We start from the raw sequence: 19,874 nt of genomic DNA on the forward strand, positions 1-19,874 counted from the left end.
CCGCGTGAAAAGTCAGCTCAGCAGACACTTGCGCTACGAAGCAACGATACGAACTTCGAACCAAATTAAAAAGCTTTCTGTGATGAAAAAAACTAAAATGATTCGTATTTCGCCGTGACAGAAAGGTCACGACACGTGCGATCTTGACCTTCTTCCTAGCGTTGTTCCCACTGTGGCACAGGGTCCGCTTTTCGGCATTGTCTTCTCCATTTGGCTCGGTCCAGGGCATCTTCGGGGGATGCGTTGACCGTCTTCATGTCTTGACCATCGGGGTGAATCTTCCTGTCACCGCCGCGGCTTTGTGTCGACGAGAACGTCAGCCGTTTGCGCCGCGTTGCTACCCGAAGGGCAACTTGACTCTCTGCCTTTGTCCTTGGCTTTTCAACTTGATCGGCACTCGTGCAATGTGCGTTGTTGAGTGTCGTAAGGAATAACCTCGCCGCTTTTATTTTTTTTACACTCCTCCGGAAGGAAGCAAACGAAATGTGAACACGCTTCCTTTTGATTTAAAGCTTTCGTGACTGCAAGGATTCATATTCTTGTTTTTTTCGGTAAAGTCACGTAGAAGGGAAATAATAAAATAATAAAAATATAAAACAATAAAAATTCTCACGACGTTTCGACTGCAACACAAGCAATCATCATCAGGCTGTGGATTTCACACCTGATGATGAAAGAACCAAGAATACACTTCCTTTTGTAAACCCTGCATTTTTTAAGTACTCGCATATTATTACCATACGTGAAGATGGTTTAACTGGCTTTGATGGAATTGCTTTATTGTACAATACTTTTAAAAAACTATTTGGGGGGGAGGGGAGGCTGAAATACCCTTTTATACATATTATCAACCTGTCATACTGTTGTTTTTTTTAAACATATAAAAATGTCCGTGCATTGTCCGATTATATTACGAGTGCGTGCGAAGTGTTTCCTTTCACACCAATAAAAGCACACACAGGGGGGGGCTTGCTGCTCCACGAGAGTGATTGTAACGTGAAACCTTTATAGCGCGTCCGCCGCGTGATCACGTGCAGCAGCAACAACAACATTCATCGAAGCCGCGAACAATCTCGGTGGGTTGCAACTTCAAAAGCGAAAAGCGAAGCAGGAAAAACAAACAAACAAATCATGACCACGTGTTGGATACATTCATTCACCGCAATTACCGTCACGAATCATCCGTAAGGAACTGACCCGGCCATTGGGTTTTGGGGAACATTTGAAAACTTTGAAGAAAACGCTGCCAATTACCGAACATCGATTGGTTTTACATGGACGCGCGCGTGTGTGCGCGCGTTGTGAAATTGCGCGCGCCAGATGTTTGCGGTGCTGGCTACAGACGATTTAGCTCCGTGCCATTCAACGCAGTGGGGTCTGCCGTGTCTTGAGTAGGCAGCAAGCAGGGGGCAAACTGCGTCCCCAAAAGGGGCGCTGACAAAGGCCGCAAGGTCGCACGCGCAGGCCCACGAAATGCGCGCACACCGGTGTTCCGGAATGCCGTGGAAGACCTCGACTTGTGTGACAGCAGCTCCAGAAGATCTCCAAACCTGTCAACCCCTTATCAGTGCCCTACCTTATTATGACAGACCAATTCAGACCTTATTGGTCACCCCGTGCCCCTTATAAAAAAATCTCAAAACGTTCATCCGACAAGGGAGAAAAAAAAATGTTACTCAATTTCCCTGCACAAGAATACGGGTAGACCGTACGAGTTGACAGGTTTGGAAATCGATGCAAAAATATCAATCCACACGCAAATGGGGTGGGAAACCACGTGGTGCCAATTGAATCGGATAAGTACCAGGCAAATCTGGCACACACAAAAAATTTTTTTTACGTAAAGACAACGTTCTATTTACAAATTGTCGATTACAAGTTTTCAGTACTTCGCTATGTAATCACGTAATTAAATTGGTAATGATTTGCCATTCCCCACCGAACACATCGATCAAGCTGTAGGAGGGCATTGACGTTCACGCTGTCCGCGCTGAAGATCACAGAGCAAGCGGTGTTGTAACAGATGGAGGAGAGAAACAATGTCGAACTAAGCAGTTGTAGGGTAACACTTTTTCATTCATGTAAACACGACCGAACGGAGGGGGGCTGCCACACAAAGCGGTTCACAACTTCAACACACCGGTCCATAGGCGCCCAAACACGTCGACATTTGCAACGTCTTAAAAGAGTAACAATCCCTTGCCATCTTCCGCACTGGTCATTCCAATGCTGACGTCCTAACAACCATTTAACAGCAGCCCAGCTGACGTTTGCTTTTTAATAATGTCAACATATTACACGGCGATCAACGTATAGATACCCCCACTGATTTCAAACGACCCCGGCTGGTCTCGTGCAGGACACGGTGGGGCTGGTCACAAGGCACCGTTGATGGCCTCGGCGTAAGAAGCATCATCGAATGATGTCGGCAAGATCACGCCGGCTACGGTTGGACAAAGTGTCATCGGGGGGGACGAGTTCATAAACGATTTCATAAGTGCATCGAATTTTGCGAGAGATGTGGAGAGGCTTTGAAATTAAATGTACCGGTAGTTTTCCCCTGCAACTGATGTCTGTCTCGCCTGGCATGGTCGTGGCTTAGATCCTGAACCTGATGCTGCCTTGTATATTTGGAGTTTGCGTGTCTCTCGCACCGTGGGTGCGTGGACATTTCTCTGGTTTTTCCACTCTACATTTAGAAACGTGCGTTGAAAGTATTTGGCTGCTATGCGTTTCCACACGATGATAAGCCGCTTCCGTTGAGCTATCATTTGTGACCAGGTCACTTCTGAAAAAGAGCTGTGGAGCGCAGTGACACCTGACCTGGTAAGATACAAAAAGTTTTGTTTAACTTTTTCGTGGGGTATCTATAAATGGACCGCCGCTTTGCTGTACCTTTCAACACCACCGGTCGTGCCACAAATGGCGCGTGCACTTAAAACCGAACCAATCCCACTCAACATTTGTGAACAAAGTGTTGGTAACGTAACACACCTTTGAGGAGCGAACGAACGCCGCGCTCTTCAAAAACCCAACTGCAACTTTGCTCGTGCAACAAATACAAATATTCCCGCGTTCACGAAAACAAAGCAATCGAGGGTCGTTTGAAAGCTGAAACAAAGTGCAAACTTCCGAAACGGCTACACAGCTTGGGAGTCGAAGTGACTCTCGCTTCAAAACGCCTCCGCGTCCGGCAACACTTTCGGAGCACCGCGCGACGCACACACGCATCTCACTCAAACCGGCTCAAAAAATCTCTACCGCGGTGCCGAAACCTCTCGCGCAACACACACACGCACCAGAGGTTGCAACCGGGTACCCGATACCCGTACCCTACCCGATATCCGGCTACCCGTACCCGGCCGGGTACCCGTTTGCGACCCTGGTGCGGCCGGGTACGGGTACGGGTAAGGAATCAAAACCCGTTTGCGACCTCTGACACGCACAAACAAAAACCACGCAAGCAGCAAATAATGGGGGCCTACATTCAAAATGGCATTGAGAAGCGAAGACCCCATTGAACAAGCGACCCTCTCGACCAGTTCACACCTGGTTTAAAGAGCTGTGTTGGACCTAATAGAAAGACAAAGACGGCAAAAACCCGTGCGTATTGTTGGAACCAATACCCGTGCACAAAACGGGAAAACGTCACGCAACTCACTTGACCTGCTCCAACAACCAGGGCTGCCCGCAGGCTCCCGGAGGCCTGGGGCTGACGGCCCCGGGCAGAATGCCACGCGGGGAGCTCCTGTATTCAAAAACCCAGGCCCCTGATAGAGGGCCCTCTCTTGTGAGGCCCAGGGAACGTTGCCCCATGTGCCCACTCAACCCTCTCTCCGCCTGGGGCGGCTCTGATAACAACAGCCATCCTGAACACGAGTTGGTGAATGGCAAGACCCGTGCAGCGGTAACACATCAAGGGTTTCTTTCTTGTTCCTTTACAAAAGAAAGGCATATCCAGTCTAACTTCGACTTACCCATCTATTCATTCATTTCCCCAACAGCATTTCAAATGACCTATTTTATCCATCTTCCTGTGTGCAATGTCTGTGTGTGTGGACGTCGCAGCGCTGGGCAGGTTTCACCATGGCGCGCTCACAACCAAAAAACTGCAATTCTTGTAAATAAATCAAACGCACCGAAACTGCCAAACAGCATGCACACGCGCTGGGCTCCCAGTGTTCAGACACAGTATCATCAGCGCAGTGTCAGGCCACGTGCGTCTCTATGCTATGGAGTGCTTGTAGCAGCGACGGTGCCAGACACGACATTTGACAGGAGCAGAGCGTGCTCGCTTAACCGACTATCCCATTGTCGATGGCTGTAAGAGCGATAACGTTTAAAAGACTCAAGCGAGCGTTTCAGACATACCCAGTTTTGGAGTGTAATGCACCGACAATGAACTAGACGTAACCCGCACAAAGATATCTTCCTCTTAGCTTTGATAATAAGTGCTAAATGGTCGCGGAAGTGGTCGTACAGCGGTTATACCGCACTGCACTATGAACCTGGCAACCCGAGTACAATTGTCGGTCACGACTAACATCGGTGATATTTGAACCAGTCCTCGCCACCCCCCCTTTCACCAATATGGACTCACGAGGATGAAGATGTGTGGTCATATAAACCTCATGAGTGACATGGGGTGGGGGAGGCCTTCCTCCAGCAGTGCATTGACAAGGGGCTGGAGGGAACAATGGTCGGAAAGTTCCAGAGGGAGGCAATGGTGTGGGGCCTGACAACTCGTCACCGGTGCTGTCTCTGCATCAGCAGCTAACTTGATGGTGGCTTAGGGGAGGTCAACGTGAACAGATGAGTGCCGTATGCCCACAACTGTGTGTGTGTATGCCAACGCAACGTGGCATTCTCACAAACTACCCTTATTGTAACGGAGGTACAGCTTTTAGCTTTTATACAAACATCCATAACTGCAAGGGGGCGAGTGGAGGGTGAAAGGGAATGACCGGTTACTGATAATGATCATCTGCGCTGACAGGGCGAATTGGTAAATGGACATCATTGCAGTAGTTACACTTTGAAAGCCCCAAATAACTCCAGGCGAGTAGAAACAAAGGAGCAACGGTGAACTAACGCGTTACTACTTTAGAAAAAAATGCGCGAGCAAATTTGGCCACACTACCAAACCTATGTCGGTGTACATCCATTAATAATGTACTGCGTTACTGTACTATACGGTATGTTGGTACAGACACCATGTATTCAAACGCAAAACCAACATTATAAAACAAAACATTTCAAACTTGGTTATTAACAAATGACGACAAGGACACGGATAACAACACCGTGTTAGATGGAGAGGTAAATGAGCGATACAATAAGCTGGTGACGTACGAGCTACACACACAGAATAATTAACAAAGAAATTGCGATGAAGTTGGGACAGATAAATAAAATACAGGTGCCTCGCTCAACGAGCTGTGCGAAAATTTTTAATTTAGACCCATTTGTTTGCAAAACGAGCAAATGTTCGCGTAGCGAATCGATCGAATGCGCACCGCGTCCCGCAGCTGTTTCCCGGCTGTGCTGCCCACGTGATTCGCCATGTGGGGGGCTTCGTAATGGCACTGTAATGGGTGGGTGGGGCAGGAGGGGCGGGAGGGGTGGGGGGAGGTGGACGGGGGGCTACGCTGCGGACAGGCACCCTGCACGCGCTGTGTGGTTCTTCATGGGTGCTCAGTGTCACATTCGATGTTTTATTACTTTATTTCAAAATTATCATTCGTATTTCTCACGTTAAGAAAGTTGTTCAAGAGTGGAATGTTCTGGGGGATGAAACGTAACTCGGCTTTTAACATGGGAGTCAATGGGAAAAACGGTGATCGCTTTAACGAGTTTTCGCTGAACTGGCAATTTTCGCGGAAACCATTCACTCTCGTTAAGCGAGACGCGTCTGTGAAGTACTTAACGGGCAGCACGCGACAAAAGAGCAAATGCAGGAGGCGCTACTCAAGCAGTGAACAGGAGCGATATGAAGGTGACGATAAAGTATTGTCATTTTTAAACAAAGATGACCATGCCACAAACACACACAATGCTAAATGTGTTTGTAACTGCGATTCCGTAGATATGCTGTGTCAGTTGTAGGCATGTAACAATTGGTCAACTTAAATCATATCTAAATTAAAAGCTGAAAAACTAATTTCTTTAGAACTGCTTTTCGTGTTTAGTTTGTTGTCCATCCTGCACACCTCCGATTAGCACGATTGGGTACGTACGGTGCGAAAGAAGTTCAAGATACCTACATTACGTTCCTGCTACACACATTGAAATCTTGCGTGGAAGAAATTTATGAAGAACAAAAAAGTTACCTTCGGCTTATTGGCATGGACGAGACCTAACGAACCTGATAAAGAACACGGGAGAGACAGTGCGGCACAAACGTACAAGGGGGATAACAGAGAAAGATTCCTAAATCGAATCGTGAAACCCTGAATCGTGACAACCTATGGAATCGCCGGCGTGTGGAGCAGAGGGGTGGGGGGTAAATCGTTACATGCCTAGACAGCCATGCGCCAGAGACCCACGGCGCGCTGTCCCGCCGGTGTCCGGGCCTCAGTGGAAGACCGTCTGGCGCCACCGATTGTCGTCCAGGAACGGCCACAGACACTCGTGGATGCCCTGGCGGAACGGCGTGCGCTGCCCGACGCCCAGGCTCTCGAGCAGAGACGTGTCGAGCTGAGCGTTGTGCGGACGGGACGCCCCGGACGGAGGCTCCTCCACCTGCGGGTGGACGGGGCACGGAGGGCCCACGGGGGGGGCGTTCACGCGCTCACGCTCTCGCCGCTGCCAGGTGGAGCGCGCGGACAAAAATCCGCGCCCGTATCGCGGGGTGCATCTCGGTCGCCCTACCCCGCCCCGAGCTCAACTTCTATCAGAACCTCATCGATCACTTTCAATCACTTCGAGTTAAGTTTTCGTGTTTAGTTGCTTCCGCAAGCAGATGCTTTTTATTCGGTCGGATTTCACACAAATATGCGTGTCATTATATGAACGACAAATAAGGTTGATATTTCATATTCTTAGGTTTTATCGGTAAAGTCACGTAGGTAAAACATTAAAATTAATAAAAGTAAAATAAAATAAAAATCACGACGTTTCGGAGGCAACACAAGCTTCCGTCTTCAGGTGGAACCGTCACAGCCACGACAGCTGTATAAAAAAAATTTTACTTTTATACATTTTAATGTTTTACCTACGTGACTTTACCGAAAAAACCTAAGAATATGAATCCTTGCAGTCACGAAAGCTTCAAATCTAGAATTGATATTTCATCTCAGTCAACCCATGGCACCTGCGTCTGTCCCGCGACTTCCTGCCAGAGGGGCGTTCCGACACTTCACGTGGCCTTAAAGTGCACGTAGCCTGGCACAAGCACCGTGGTGACGTCACCGCCACTTAGTGGCGAATGGCGTCTGTTGTTCTATATTTAACGGAAATTAACATGTGCGAGCACATGTTGTTTTTACAGAATCGCAATGTAATCATTCCCATTTTAGGCTATACATGAATAAAGGGGAGAATGTGCTGGGTGCCCAAAGTTGTCGTGCCTGCACTAAGGCACTAAGATAAGTGAATAACACTACCACTAATAATCATCACTATGAACAACCAGTGTATTATAGAACTATTGGCCACTGTAAGTTGCCTAGGTTACACCAGATCAATCTTGATTTGAAGCTTCGTGACTGCAGGAATCCAAACTCTTTGGTTCTTTCGGTAAAGTCACGTAGGTGAAAAAATAATAGATCACGACGTTTCGATCGCAACATGAGCAAATCGTCATCAGGTGGGGCAACCGCAGACGAGAGATCTGCCGTGGCACGAGGTTATATAGGCCACCTCGTGCCACGGCAGATCTATCGCCTACTTCTGCAGTTCTTTCTTGCTGTGGTTGTCCCACCTGATGACGATTGCTTGTGTTGCGATCGAAACGTCGTGATTTTATTATTATTTTTCTATCTATGTAACTTTACCAAAAGACCCATAGAGTATGTGCATCCACAATTTACAAATGGACAATGATCACCCGAATGGCCAATTTTATCAACTCGCATTGATGTCTCCCACAGCTGAAAACATAGCAGAAATATTAATAACTCGGAGAAACTAAAGGCAGACAATTACCGCTGAGAAAGACGTTCAGAAATCACTGCTTAGAAAAGAGTGTTTTTTGCAGAAACAAAATTGTTAACACATTTCTCATTGTCAGTAATAGATTTCTGTCGCCATGCAATCGCATAACAAGCAATTTGTCTAGAAGCTTTTTTTATTCATTCAAGGAAAAAAATAAAATTGTAAATCATTTAAATTGAGTTCTGTTGGAGGATGCTCTTAAGGTAAATTCTTATTCACATTTGTAATGCAATATAGCAGATATCTAAATTATAGACAACACTTGTATGTCACTGACCTGCTTATTTTGCAAAGGTAATGAATTTAATATTTTATTATTTTCCTACACCAGATCAAGTTGAGGATGCACACAATTCAGTGTTAAATGCCAACCAAAAAGCAACTTATCGAAGGATCCCAAGCGTAAAGGGAGATACATCCCAAGCTGTCCTACTCGGCTGCCCTTGTTATTGTGCAGCCTCCATACTCTCCGTTTCGACCACGTCCTTACTTGCCAGGAGACACAACACCCTCTACGTCACGAAGAACGCGATTGGAACGGATTCTATTTTCCCCCTCCCTCCAACACGCACGCTCAAAGTCACGCTTCTCACCGGTCTCAGGTGGCTGCTCGGCAGATTGAAGGCATCGGCCATGGCGCACGCCATCTCGTACTTAGTCATCTTTTCATTCCCCGACCAGTGGTAAATGCCCCTGATGGTGGCGGGGTCCTGCAGCAATGGGCACATAAAGCAGGAGGATCGGTCAGTTAAAGCGGCGAGGTGGCTGGCGGCAATCTGTAAAAGAAAACGTTCACGGCAAAACAGGCCGTCGTACACCTGCCATCAAAATCATTGACGTAATCGCACACACACAAGTCGACTCAATGAGCTTAGCGTTAAAGTCTAATCATCAAAAACAAATTAAGCTTCAAACTCGTGTTGGGGACAGCCCGGGAACTCACAACCCAAGTACGTATCGACAAGATAAGAGCTGCTGTGGATTTTTGTATGCACTTTCCTGCAAAGGTCAGAACAGTGGGGTCAGAACAGTGAGGTCAGAACAGTGGGGTAGAGTCTGGCACCACCGCTGCCCCCCTATCTTGTACCCTCTGCCATCCCCTGGTCACCCCACACCCCCACCCCTCCCCTTGGTCACCCCACACCCCCACCCCCACCGAAGCGACGCCACCAGCACCTGCAGGTGCAGCTCGGTGAGCTGGCGGCACACGAGGGCGACGTCGCGCGTGTGCGTCGGGTAGCGCTGCTGCCAGTGCTCCAAGTCGGCCGACTTGTTGGCGTGCTGCACGCGGTCGAACATCACGGACACGGCGCTCTCCGCCAGGGTCTCGACGGCGCCGTACAGCACCGGCACGCGAAGCACCGCCGCAGCTGCACGCACGCACACGCACACACACGCGCACACACACACACACACACGCACGCGCACGCACGCACACACGCACACACGCACGCACACACGAACGCACACACTCACACACGCACACACACGCACGCACACACACAAACACGCACGCACACACACACACACACGCACACACGCACGCACACACACAAACACGCACGCACACACACACACGCGCACGCACGCACACACGCACGCATGCGCACGCACGCACACACGCACACACGCACGCACGCACACACACACACGCACGCACGCACACAAACACGCACGCACACACACACACACACGCACGCACGCACACACGCACGCACGCACACACACAAACACGCACGCACACACACACACACACGCACGCACGCACACACGCACACACGCACACACGCACACACGCACACACGCACACGGAGCATTCAATTAATCGTTGCAAATCTAGGTTCCTTATTGATTCAATAAATTTCGATTACAAGCTTTCGTGACTGCAGGGATTCATCTTCTTGGTTCTTTCGGTAAAGTCACGTAGAAGGGAAATAATAAAATAATAAAACATAAAACATAATAAAATACAGTTCTCACGACGTTTCGGCTGCTTGCGTTGTGGCCAAAACGTCGTGAGAATTGTATTTTATTATGTTTTCTTTTTATTCTTTTATTATTTCACTTCTACGTGACTTTACCGAAAGAACCAAGAAGATTCAATAATTGTTCGGCTTGATTGTATTGTCCGTTTCCATTGCGTCGTCCGTTTTTCTTGTTCGTTCTCATGCTCGCACCGTCTCGTGTCCCGTATCCTTTGTTTCGTCTTCCTTATTTGTACTTTCTTTCATTCCGTACCCTCATTTACGTCCGTTTCATCTCTAGAATCTGTGCAAATTTTACTGTGTGTACTGTTCGTCGTAACAGCACCTTTGAGACGTCTTGCAAGTACGTTCTCGTTTGTTCTGTACGTCTCGTTTGTTAGTTGTACAACGTTCTTTAAGGACCCTGTCGTCGTTCTCTGCAATGTTGATAATCTTGTCTTTTGTTTAATGTCGTTGTTGTGCTCACGCGGCACCACAGATCAAACTCGTACAATGGTCGGGCAAACTGGCTAAACGGAACCATCCGTGTAGCAAATCAAATAAACTCAAGCTCTATTGTCTAACTCATTATTTCTGTGCATTTTTTAAAATAAACATTAACCTCAATAAACTTTGCATCACATACACAAAAACCCAAATTATTGTTGCACGCAATATTCCATGCGAATTATAAAAGATGCAATCGCTAAGTTATTATTTATATATTTTAATAATTTTGTCTCGATAAAGTTATCGGTCATCAAGTCACGAGGCGAAGAACCCCCTGGGATCTCCACACTGAAAAAAATCGACCCCTGGAAGTGGCTGTCACAGAGCTGCCACCACCGAGATCCCTTCCGATCGCCTCTCCAAGCTTGTTCAATCGCCGCTGAATCTCCGAACAACTAAGCGAGTGGGGGGCTGCGTGGAGCCACGGGGAAGGGGAGGGATACGTGTGGAGGTGGGGGTAGAGTTCATGCGTGGGGGGGGGGGGTACACGCACCGGGGTGTTCGCGCAGCGTCGCCTGCTCGCCCTCCAGCTTGCTGCGCCCGTACGCGCTGAGCGGCCGCGGCTCGGCACTCTCGCTGTAGGGGGGGCTGCTGCCGTCGAACACGTAGTCGGTGCTGATGTAGATCAGGAAGCCGCCTACCTGGGCTGCACGTTAACGAGACGGGGGTGCGGGAGGGGGTGGAGACGTTAGTGTTATCGGTGACACGACGGAGCGCGAAGGAGGTGGCTGCCACGGTGGCTAGGAGATGTTGACGACCTCGCCTGGTGTGCAGGAGGTCGTGGGTTCGATCCCGACCTTGACGCCTGCTGTATATTTGGAGTTTGCGGTGTCTCTCTCTCATCATCATCACGGTGGCTAGGAGATGTTGACTACCTCGCCTGGTGTGCAGGAGGTCGTGGGTTCGATCCCGACTTTGACGCCTGCTGTATATTTGGAGTTTGCTGTGTCTCTCTCTCATCATCATCACGGTGGCTAGGAGATGTTAACGACCTCGCCTGGTATACAGGAGGCCGTGGGTTCGATCCCGACCCTGACGCCTGCTGTGTATTTGGAGTTTGCGTCTCTCTCTCTCATCATCATCACGGTGGCTAGGAGATGTTAACTACCTCGCCTGGTATGGAGGAGGTCGTGGGTTCGATCCCGACCTTGACGCCTGCTGTATATTTGGAGTTTGCGTCTCTCTCTCTCTCATCATCATCACGGTGGCTAGATGTTAACTACCTCGCCTGGTGTGCAGGAGGTCGTGGGTTCGATCCCGACCTTGACGCCTGCTGTATATTTGGAGTTTGCGTCTCTCTCTCTCTCATCATCATCACGGTGGCTAGGAGATGTTAACTACCTCGCCTGGTGTGCAGGAGGTCGTGGGTTCGATCCCGACCTTGACACCTGCTGTATATTTGGAGTTTGCTGTGTCTCTCTCTCTCATCATCATCACGGTGGCTAGGAAATGTTAACTACCTCGCCTGGTATACAGGAGGCCGTGGGTTCGATCCCGACCCTGACGCCTGCTGTATATTTCGAGTTTGCGTCTCTCTCTCTCATCATCATCACGGTGGCTAGGAGATGTTAACTACCTCGCCTGGTATGCAGGAGATCGTGGGTTCGATCCCGACCCTGACGCCTGCTGAATATTTGGAGTTTACGGTGTCTCTCTCCCCGTGGTCGCCTGGATTTTTCTCCGGGTCCTCCGGTTTTTCCCTCCACATTTAGAATCAACGTCACGCGTTTAAAGTGTTTGGTTGCTATAAATTCCCACGCGGTGATACGCCACATTGTTGAGCTACCATTTGTGATAGCCAGGTCGCTTCTCAGTGGGGCCTTACCTGGTAAAATAAAATATAGGTTTAGCTTATAGGGTGGGTGGGTGGATGGGGTAGGGGTGCGGTGAGAAGAGTCTCGTGGGTGAACGTCACACCGGTCTCCCGTGCGAGCGTGGCGGACGCGACTACGTTGAGGAGGTGAGCGGAATGCGGCTCGTTCTCCACCACGTCCGGCCTGCGCTCCGCCGCACAGTGCACGACCACGTGAGGCTGCCGCGCACACACACACACGAGCACGCGCGTACGTATCATCATCACCATCACCCTCGGACATGATCCATCCACTGCTGGATGAAGGCTAATCGCCAACCCTCACCGTCTAGTGATGCAACAATGCACCTTGCTCCTGCGCGTGAGCAGACCTCGTCGTTTCATCTCCGCGGTGGGCGTCCTCTCGGGCGTGTTTCCCACCTTTAGCTGCCACTCCATCGTCGGTCTCGACCATCGGTCATCGTCCCTTCTAATGCCCTTCCCTGGCCCCCTTTATTTTTTTTAACAGTTAATGTGACGTCTCCTGCTTGCCGTATTCCCACCACCCTGCCAGCTTGCAGCCTAGCATGCGGAGGTCGTGGGTTCGATCCCGACCGTGACACCTGCTGTATATTTGGTGTTTGAGTGTCTCTCTTTGTAGTTGCGTAGATTTTTCTCCCTCCGGTTTGTGAATCAACATGCATGGAAAATATTTAGCTGCGGTATATTTCGACGCGATGAGCAATTCATTGAGCTATCATTTGTGATAGCTTATAAAAAATGATTATATAGCTCAATGGGCCTTTCCTAGTACAACATATAATAGTAGTATCGTATTAATAAATATTATTATTAATCTGTCATTACTATCACAGCATTCGTTTGCTAGCCGCTTTATAAATTTAACACGTAGGTTTTCGCGACCAATATTATTCATAATAAGAGCTCATTGTAATTATCAGCGAAACGTCGTACTCAAATTGTAAATGTTGGGGGTTAACTCTCCAACACAATGGTGTGCTGAAGTAGTAACTAATTGTCATAATTTGTTTACTTGACAAACCTTACATTTTGACTTTGATACCCCCCCCCCATCATCTACACATTCCACAAGTAGTGACTAATCCCATATCTGCATTTCCCATAAATATGCTAAATCCCTCTGTTGATATGCAAATTCCTTTGTCAAGGCGCCCTTCCTTCCCTAACCCAGCTTAAATATACGCTGACAAGCTTGGTGGTGTTCATTCAGACGCTGTCTTTCCGACAGACCTGTTCTTCACCTGAGGACGGCTGCTTGCGTTGTGGCCGAAACGTCGTGAGAATTGTATTTTATTGTGTTTTATTTTTATTATTTTATTATTATTTCCCTTCTACGTGTCTTTACCGAAAGAACCAAGAAGATGAATCCCTGCATTCACGAAAGCTTTAAATCGAAAAATCTGGCCATGTCTCGTACTCTCAGAAAGAGTATTTTGCATCCCCGGGAGGTGCTGCGTGCAAACCAGGTTCAGAACCACTGACACGGATCGTCTATTTGCATTGCACATAGATGATAGCACACAGCACACAGAAGATCTATGTTCCAATTATCTATAATTTTATTATTTCCCTTCTACGTGACTTCACCGAAAGAACCAAGAAGTTGACAAACCTTACTAATCGGTTGTATCGGTTGGTGCTGGGTTAGCGACACATTTATATTTACGCCGTCCAACCCAAAATAACTTCCGTTAAGAATAGCCGCTTTGCGTCACGGCCATTTTGTATTCGTTGCTCGGCAACCGTGCGGCGACGGACCTTGAAGTCCTGGACGAGGTTGCGCACCGCCGCGTCGTCGCACAGGTCCAACGGGAGGTGGTGCGGGCGAGCCCGGCGTAGCCCCGTGCCCAGCGGCTGCCAGCCGTTGTTGAGGAACTCCTGGTGGACGGCGCGGCCCAGCATGCCCGTGGCGCCCGTCACCAGCACGCGCCGCTCACGCACACTCTCCTCCCCCTGCCGGGACGGACACACGCATACGCACGCGTACGTGTACACGCGCGGTCGTGCGTCGCTCCGGACGTCAGCTCCAACCGCGTGTAGCTCACGCGCTCGATGTCTCCTTGACCATCGCGTGTCGGTTCTCGGAAGCTAAGCCGGACAGAGCCCCGCTTTGTACTCAGATCAGTGCCCCGTCAGGAATAGTCAGGTGTGGGGCTGCGAGGTATGAAGGACGCCACTGGGCAGTTGGAGGCAGTGACTTGCTTGCCATTTTCTCTATTTTGCACTCCGATAATTTTTTGTTGTTGTAACTTGCTTGTTGTTGTTGTTGTTGTTTGACTTGCATCCCACTGTGATTTTTGCACACAGCGTTGGTGCACGGTGTTTTTTCTGCAATATTTTGCTGTCTTTTCTTGGATTTTCTGTTTGCACTTAGTCACATATTCACTTTAAGATTTTTTTGTTCATGTTTTTGTTTTTTGTTTGTTGCGGTTGCACCCGATTCAAGAGCCGAATGGCTCACAGGGCTACACCTAATAAATGAACTTGAACCCGCCGATGCTGAACATCTGTAAAGAAGAGCTTCGGAGCTTATCAGATAGTCTAAATAAAGATTTTGATCCTCATGTACCTGCACTGGGTTCCTCAGCTGTTGTTGTCCAGCGGGTCACGTAGTAAATCTAACGCTTGCTGGCAGGCCGTGCTTTTGACTAGCTATCCAACAAAGACGGTCACCACATCGCGCGCCACTGGAGCTATGCACAACAAACATATAGATTGAAAACTCATTTCTTTAAGAGTGCTTTTTTGTGTTTAGTTTGTTGTCCTACCCCCGCACCTCCGATAATCAATGCCGGCTACGTATGGTGCGAAGGAAGATTAACATACACATGCGATGTCGCGAAATATCTTCACATCGTAGTGTCAAGTGTACAGAACATTATGATTTAAATGGTGTTGTGACATCACCACGTCTTCATACGTCACTGCTAATCTGTTACCTCCTGCCTCCAGGAGCCCGGGTTAAAAAAAAATTGTCTAAAACCTATCAGGCAGTGAATTGCATCGGCTCCGAAAATATGCACGGAGTGAAATTCTCAGCGTCTGTGCAAATTTGGACACTCAAGTCAGTGGTTGCTATGGATTACATCATCACTCCCGTTACACCAGCCAATCAGCTGCCAGGAAAACAATCCTCACGCAACATGGCGACCGTGTTGCATCAAGACTTGCTCAACATTGCTGCTGTGACATCATCGCTCCATGAGCTTAAGCTGACCTAAGTCGCATATTTATATTATTCATGTAATTTAAACTCGAGTGTAATTTTGCGTGCAATGATTTGTGCAAAGCGTGTGAGAGTGCATCTATGTCACTGTTTGAGTGTGTTACTTTGAGTGGGAATGTCTTTATGTGACAGTGGTTTTTGTGTTTTCTTCTTATTATTGATGTACTAGCCTTGATAGGTGCTCGCTAACAGTATGTTGAAAGGCTATATGGAGGATCTGTTTAGTTTGTGACAGTGCGTGTTCGTGTGGGGCGAGTATTTGTATTCGATTGTGCATGTGTGTGTTTGTGCTTTGAGTGTATAGGTGTGTATTTGTAATAGTATGTGGATGTATGGCTGTACCTCTGTATGTGTATTTGTTAAAGTGTGTGCGGAGCAGTAGCGTCGCAGTTAGCGCGCTATGCCAAGAACCCGGCGACTGGAGTTCGATTCCCACTCGCAGCCAACACCAGTGACTATCTGAACCGGTCCTGGGCCTCCCCTAGGTAGGCTCAGCCTCAAATGAGTACCTGGTGCGGTATGTAGAAAACATTACCACTGGGGAGACAAGGATGGTCAGGCGTGGTGTTGGAAATCAACCCCCTCATGTATCATGTCGGCCTTATTAGATCCTCGCTAAAAGCACTTGCCCAAACAGTCTGTTCAGGCTATACGGGAGATCTTTGTCTTTGGATGTGAGTGATGGCTGACTCACTGGTCTCATGGAAATGTATGCAATCCTCTTGCGTAATTCCCGTAGGGACTAGGAAATTGGGACGAATCTTTGGTTACATATTTTATAGAATTATCTAAGACATCCAGGTAGTCTCTCATCTCTCTTATTTATCTTTTGATTTTATGAATGTCTATCCCTTTAGGTCTCAGTGAGCCATAGCTCTCGGCATATCATAGCTTCGTGGGGGGGGGGGGGAGGGGAGGTACTCCTACAACCTTTTTGAGCCATATATGGCCCATGACAGCTGGCTGAAGAACTCTGCATTGTTGCTTTGTGTGGCTCAAACGAAAAAAATCCAAGTGGTTTTATGCCCAACTCTTGTACAAAGCCAAGCGGTGGGACCTCCATATTCGTATCCTGGGGAAAAGACAACTGACATGAAAATTACTGCTGACGTTTTATTGACTCTGAAGGTACGAAAGGCTGCCTCTCTCTCACCTCAAAGTGGAATTTGTACTCAAAATATTAAGATTGTGAGCGCACGGCCATTCCACATTCTCTTCACAGGCACACACATTTATCAAGATCGTGCACGCAATGCCGTAGACACCACGACATACGCCGATTGTTCTTCCTTCTGCCAAATCCTAACAACGTTCGCCCTGTCTGAGTTCTGCTTTTAAATGTCTTATTACGTATACTACAAACCGAACTTATGAGTCACTGCAATGCGAGTCTCAGTAACCTCACAACCACCTCCATATCCCATGCACGTGCCCCACCCGTCACAACCTGCTCCCAGAACACGTCCACGATTATTTCATGCCACGTTCAAGTATGGACTTTCAAGTGGCTTACCAAACCATACCATGAAATGCATCGCATGCTCAGCCAGCATTTCACGTGTATTCAACAGGCAGATGTCTCGCTTGTAATGGGTCGGCTTCTCTTGAGCTACACAAGAGTCTGTAGCAACACAAACTTTACTTCTGCCTCGAACACCCCGTGTTCCGCCAACACTAGAGGTGACAACTAAACGTACACAACTGTAAACGTTTTACACCACCGATATGATACAAACAGGAACACCTGTACTCATACCTGTCAACCCCTTATCAGTGCCCTACCTTATTACAGACCAACTCAGACCTTATTGGTCACGCCGTGCTCCTTATAAATCTCAACGTTAATCCTATACACTACACTATACACTACTATACACTACACATACCTGTCAACCCCTTATCAGTGCTACTTATTACAGACCAACTCAGACCTTATTGGCCACCCCGTGCCCTTATAAATCTCAACGTCAATTCTACAAAGTCCCATCACAAGGGAGACGCACAAAGAGAGAAACATTCTTTTGCCCGTATTGAAAACTCAACTTCCCTGTACAACGAATACGAAGTAGCCCCGTATGGGCTGACAGTTGTGTGCCGTACAATTGTCGCAATGACAACGAAAGCTAACCGTTAAATCATACAACATGCGGTCAATTATAACGTGATGTATAGAATAGTAAATGCAATAAAATACACGCTTGAACTTCACGTAGAGGTGATATCCTATTTAGTTTTTTGTTTTTTTAACGTATCGATGTTAAAATATGAGCAGTAACATAACACTTGTTACTGAACACAGTGAAGACATCGTATTCACCCCGAACACGATGAACATCAACTCACTGTGACCCAACAGGATCATTAATTCATAACAGCCAGCAATAAAAACATCTATTCACGGGACGTCAAATGTTTTCAATCTTGTCCATTAAGCACGGTGGGCTACCTACAATGCAGAAAAATCCCAACACACGCGGACACATTTGGCCGAACGCACGCCATATACAGTATTCATATATAAATGACTGATAATTAAACTTTATAACCATTCAAGCTGCGCTACCTGTGAAGATATTATGCCAGTTACAAACAGCACTGTTAGTCGTGTCAATGAGGGCGTGGAAGCGTCTTGTGACTGAACCCAACACGGAAAACGTCAAATCACCCACAGCAAGCGGACAAGCTGAGGCATCTAAACATAAATCCCGAGTATGACCAGCATTTAGTAACGAATTGCGTTGAATTAAGAGTTACACGGCGTTAAATATCGTGGGGGCACGATTTCGGGCGTGCACTGCAAGGCAAAGCCAACGAATCTCCGTGCGTAGCATGAACAGGCTGTCTGGGGCAAGTGTCTTTAGCTACAAGCCTCACCTGGTACACACTCTGTGCTACAAACCTCACCTGGTACACACTCTGTGCTACAAACCTCACCTGGTACACACTCTGTGCCACAAGCCTCACCTGGTACACACTCTGTGCCACAAGCCTCACCTGGTACACACTCTGTGCTACAAGCCTCACCTGGTACACACTCTGTGCCACAAGCCTCACCTGGTACACACTCTGTGCCACAAACCTCACCTGGTACACACTCTGTGCTACAAACCTCACCTGGTACACACTCTGTGCTACAAGCCTCACCTGGTACACACTCTGTGCCACAAACCTCACCTGGTACACACTCTGTGCCACAAACCTCACCTGGTACACACTCTGTGCCACAAACCTCACCTGGTACACACTCTGTGCCACAAACCTCACCTGGTACACACTCTGTGCTACAAGCCTCACCTGGTACACACTCTGTGCTACAAACCTCACCTGGTACACACTCTGTGCCACAAACCTCACCTGGTACACACTCTGTGCCACAAACCTCACCTGGTACACACTCTGTGCTACAAACCTCACCTGGTACACACTCTGTGCTACAAGCCTCACCTGGTACACACTCTGTGCCACAAACCTCACCTGGTACACACTCTGTGCCACAAACCTCACCTGGTACACACTCTGTGCTACAAACCTCACCTGGTACACACTCTGTGCCACAAACCTCACCTGGTACAGACTCTGTGCCACAAGCCTCACCTGGCACAGACTCTGTGCCACAAGCCTCACCTGGTACACACTCTGTGCCACAAGCCTCACCTGGTACACACTCTGTGCCACAAGCCTCACCTGGTACACACTCTGTGCTACAAACCTCACCTGGTACAGACTCTGTGCCACAAGCCTCACCTGGTACACACTCTGTGCTACAAACCTCACCTGGTACACACTCTGTGCCACAAGCCTCACCTGGTACACACTCTGTGCCACAAGCCTCACCTGGTACACACTCTGTGCCACAAGCCTCACCTGTCTCACCTTGCATAGTTCAACGTGACCGGGGCTGTAGCGAATGTTGAGGCCTCTCTCCAGCCCGTACGACTGCATCTCTCTTTCTCTCCGCGTTCGTGTGATGGTTTAGATAACAAGGATTCTTAATCTTTTCCACCACCACGGTTTAAACAATTTAAATTTAAACCCGAAAACTTTACCTCGATCGCTACAACAGCAAACAACAACAGCCCGTGGTGGTTGTGTGGTGGTGGTATGGGTGGCGCTCAATTTCCATAGACCGCTTCGGCCGCGCGCGACTCTGATTGGTCCGCCGCGAGTGCCTCGCGCGATGGTCGCG

The 19,874-nt window shown here is 48.3% G+C and overlaps 1 protein-coding gene across 2 annotated transcripts; it reads right to left on the reverse strand.

The window, feature by feature from the left end:
* Positions 1-985: 985 nt before the first annotated feature.
* MAT2B (methionine adenosyltransferase 2 non-catalytic beta subunit) lies at positions 986-19,831 on the reverse strand. Of its 2 annotated transcripts, none has more exons than XM_078600870.1 (7): positions 19,562-19,831; positions 14,221-14,415; positions 12,546-12,660; positions 11,122-11,274; positions 9,331-9,524; positions 8,748-8,864; positions 986-6,741 (listed from the first exon to the last, which is right to left on the reverse strand). In XM_078600870.1, the coding sequence occupies exons 1-7, from the start codon at positions 19,628-19,630 to the stop codon at positions 6,574-6,576; spliced, it is 1,011 nt and encodes a 336-aa protein (XP_078456996.1). In that variant the 5' UTR covers positions 19,631-19,831; the 3' UTR covers positions 986-6,573. The 2 variants fall into 2 exon arrangements, with proteins under 2 accessions (XP_078456996.1, XP_078456995.1); XM_078600869.1 differs by having other exon boundaries at positions 19,553-19,831.
* Positions 19,832-19,874: the final 43 nt, after the last annotated feature.

Source organism: Lampetra planeri, chromosome 15 (genome assembly GCF_965212315.1).
Source record: "Lampetra planeri chromosome 15, kcLamPlan1.2.h2, whole genome shotgun sequence".
NCBI lineage: Eukaryota > Metazoa > Chordata > Hyperoartia > Petromyzontiformes > Petromyzontidae > Lampetra > Lampetra planeri.